We start from the raw sequence: 3486 nt of genomic DNA, 5'->3' as shown, positions 1-3486 counted from the left end.
TGTTCAACAATATTTTATATGAAGCATATACTTTTACTGATAGTTAATGTTATCTTCATGCATGCATAGAAATTCCTAGTTGGCTCCTACTTTAATATTCATGTGAAGTACTTGTGATGATCATAATCTATCCACATAATTTATGGATTCTCTGGTTACTTGTGGATGTGAATATCATGGAAAAAAGACATTTCTCGAATACGAGATTCATATTTTCTAGTTATATATTGTGTTACAACTTAGAATTAGTATTGATATTAAAGGTAAATAATCTTCTATATTTTCTATACTCTATCTTTCATATCACATTGGTTTTATTTAATGTGCACTTATCATAACAATAGATGAAATAGTTAAATAAATTAGCTACACATTGCACTTGCATCTTACATGCATTTCATAATTAACACATAAAAAAGAAACCATATGTGAACCAACCTTCAATAATAAATATGCACTTAAATGAAGAAAACAATAAAGCTAACCGTATGTTAAGGGTTCAACTTTTGAATGGAGTTAGATGTAATCATGAATCATTCATTGAACTTGTGTTATTTACTCATCATTTTTTATATGAATTTTTAATGTTAAAAATAATGTTATATAGAAAATGAACCAACATGAAGTAATTATTTCCCTAAATAAATTAATCACTCATAAATTTATTCCACATTCTTGCATGGAATAATGTTGGAGTCTATTGAGACCATTGAATTGTTTCCCTAAATAAATTAATCACTCATAAATTTATTCCACATTCTTGCATGGAATAATGTTGGAGTCTATTGAGACCATTGTATGCATGCATGGAATGGGTATCTAACTTGACAGTGACGAATACTCCAACATTTCATAATCTCGCATAAAGGAGAGAGAATATATAACTAATATATCCAAATAATTAGCAAATATTTTATGTCAAGTTTTGAATATTGAATAGTTAAAGTAAAGAGCCATGAAAATTAAGATATTTCTTAGTTGACATTAAATTCCAAATCAAAGGATTGGCCAAAACATACCCGAAATGAAGTTAATGGATTGAATGTGAATTACATAAACATGAAGGGAACCCTAAACAAGTGCCCTAGGAAGCCAAAAGAGAACAGAAACGTCGTGACATCATAAAATAGATTCCATTGAACACAAATCTGAACATCTCCCCACCTTCATTTAATTCATTGCATATGATTCCTAGATATCGAAATCATCCACCTGTCCATGGTTCATGAAAAATTGCATAGATAAACCAACAAGATAGGGATGGTCTATTTGCCAAATCCATCGATGCTACACCTATTCTAATACTAAATACTTGAATGTTGACAAATTCATGTATCTCATTGCAAGATTGAAATGATGTACTATGTTGACAAAATGAGCCACTTATAAAATTGAACAAAATCACACCTACTCGGTGGAAACGCCCACTGACACAACCAACCTAATCAGTCTAAAGCCTGCAGAACCAAGGAACAGGAGGCGTGTCCTTAATTTAATTCAATTCTTATCCTTGTCCTTAATTTAATTCAATTCTTATCCTCTTTAATAAAATATCGACTATAATTCAAATGGATGTGATGATTAAAAACAATGATTTTTTATTCAAAAGATATAAGCTTAAATTTGAGAAGATAGAGGTATTCTTGTAATCCACTCGGAGACAAACAATATTTCATGATTAAATTTCCACCCAATTTGACTTCTCACTAGATTCCATAATTCCAGTTGAATAATGCGCCAAATAATGGATCAGTTTTCGAGCAGTGCCTGTCAAATAATGGGGCCTGGAAGCCCCCTGCCATGCTGTGTTTTCTGCGGTAGCAGGGTGTCGTATGACAGTGGATGTAAAACCACTGCGTCTGCCTTAGAATTCTGCTCTCCTGTTTTTTCTGGCAATCATTAGTGAAAACCCGCGCGCGCAGGACGAAACCCTGAACCCCAAATTCTGTGATCGCCCATTGTTTCGATGCCCTTCATTGTCTGCATTTGGCGGTTTCATAATCTCGAACTTCCGGGCAAGTTCTACACCTTTTGTGCATTCTCAGGCGGTTGGCCTCCCATTTTTTGCCCCGCGTTCGATTCTCGTAACCTTGCATTCACCTCTGCGATTGCCCTTTTCACTGAAGAAGAAGAATTATGGGATCGATGATCTCGTGCGCCCAGTGGACGGAGGTGGTGAGTCCGGACGTCATCAGGGTCGTCCACCTTAGCGGCCAGGTGGATGAATTTCCGGCGCCGGTTATCGCCAAGCGAGTGCTGCAAAACCACCCCCGCCATTTTATCTGTAACTCGCGTGATCTGTACGAAGCCAGCTGCCCACCGTTGCAGCCCGAGGAGGAGCTCCGGCTGGGTGAGCTCTACTTTTTGCTTCCGCTCTTGGCCCTCCAATCGGCCGAGAATTTGGTGGCATTAGCGGCGAGGCTGTATGCCGCCGCCAGAAAGGAGGCATCCAGGGCGGCGCAACGGCGGAGGAGCGGGGATTCGACCTCTGGTCTGCCAGCCGAGAGGTTGGTGCTTAGCTGCGATGATTCTGAGGTGAACTCAAGTCTTAGCGTTTCTGCGATTTAAGATTTTCCTTTTCTGTTTTAAGTTCGATTATAGAGAACTATTCTGTATATTCAAACACCCGTTATCCACATTTAGTACTTAATTCACGATGATTTCCTTGTCGCAAGTGGAGCGTCTGCTAAGTTATTGGAGATGGGTTTTAAATGACTTTAACATGCGAGAGTTCTGGATGTTTTAAGAATTGGATTTTTTTGGTGATGATAATTGAAGTATAATTGCAATGGTAAATTTTTTTATTTTTATTAAAGAATAAATTAAATATTTTAAATTTTATTAAATTATACAGTATTAACCATTAATATATATGTACAATCCATTACTTGATCCTTGGAGGTAGCTATAAACATATTCATATGGTGAAATTTAAGTAGCTCTATGATAAACAATATCACACAACCATTGAAACAATATTGATTTCAACCTTTGTCTAATGTTCTGAACTTGATTATGTATATATTGTAATGATATGCATGCATACTTTTCATTACTATGATTCATGCGACTTTGCATTGACGATTTGTAATTATTACTTTTGAAGAGTTAATAAATGGTTTAAGATTAAGTGAGAAAGAACAATGGGTTATGAGTCCACTTAAAGGGAAGAGATAAAGGGTCCAGAGGGGATAATAATTAATTCTAACTATCTATGCGTTTTAATTTTGGTCTTCTTATTTACTGTGACATTTATTCCCAAATTCATTTTCTTAATTTTGTTCATGGTTAATGGAATTTTAGTTTTCAATTTAATGGAAACATGAGAGTGAGATGTGGTGAAGAGGGGAAAGGCTAAATTTTTTGGGGAATTTTAATCACAAGGAGAGGGGTTTTTATCATTGGGAAGTATGTACTTTTTCTAGAATAAAAACTTATTCTCGATAAAAATTAATGATGAGAACCTTAAGAAAAATGGTAGAAATA

At 35.5% G+C, this 3486-nt stretch overlaps 1 protein-coding gene across 1 annotated transcript; it reads left to right on the top strand.

The window, feature by feature from the left end:
* Positions 1–1651: 1651 nt before the first annotated feature.
* LOC149178014 (uncharacterized) lies at positions 1652–2674 on the top strand. Its single transcript, XM_089423522.1, has one exon. It carries the CDS (start codon positions 2137–2139, stop codon positions 2566–2568), a length of 432 nt encoding a protein of 143 aa, XP_089279648.1. The 5' UTR covers positions 1652–2136; the 3' UTR covers positions 2569–2674.
* Positions 2675–3486: the final 812 nt, after the last annotated feature.

The sequence above is a fragment of the Pinus tabuliformis genome, chromosome 4_1, assembly GCF_031772625.1.
Source record: "Pinus tabuliformis cultivar Carrire ecotype Pingquan chromosome 4_1, CPIR1, whole genome shotgun sequence".
Lineage (NCBI taxonomy): Eukaryota > Viridiplantae > Streptophyta > Pinopsida > Pinales > Pinaceae > Pinus > Pinus tabuliformis.
The sequence above is the reverse complement of the archived record's forward strand: the minus strand, read 5'-3'. Positions and strand labels throughout refer to the sequence as shown.

What these genes read in the sequence shown, in the direction of transcription:
- LOC149178014 (XM_089423522.1), top strand. Translation starts at nt 2,137, where the DNA reads ATGGGATCGATGATCTCGTGCGCCCAGTGGACGGAGGTGGTGAGTCCG.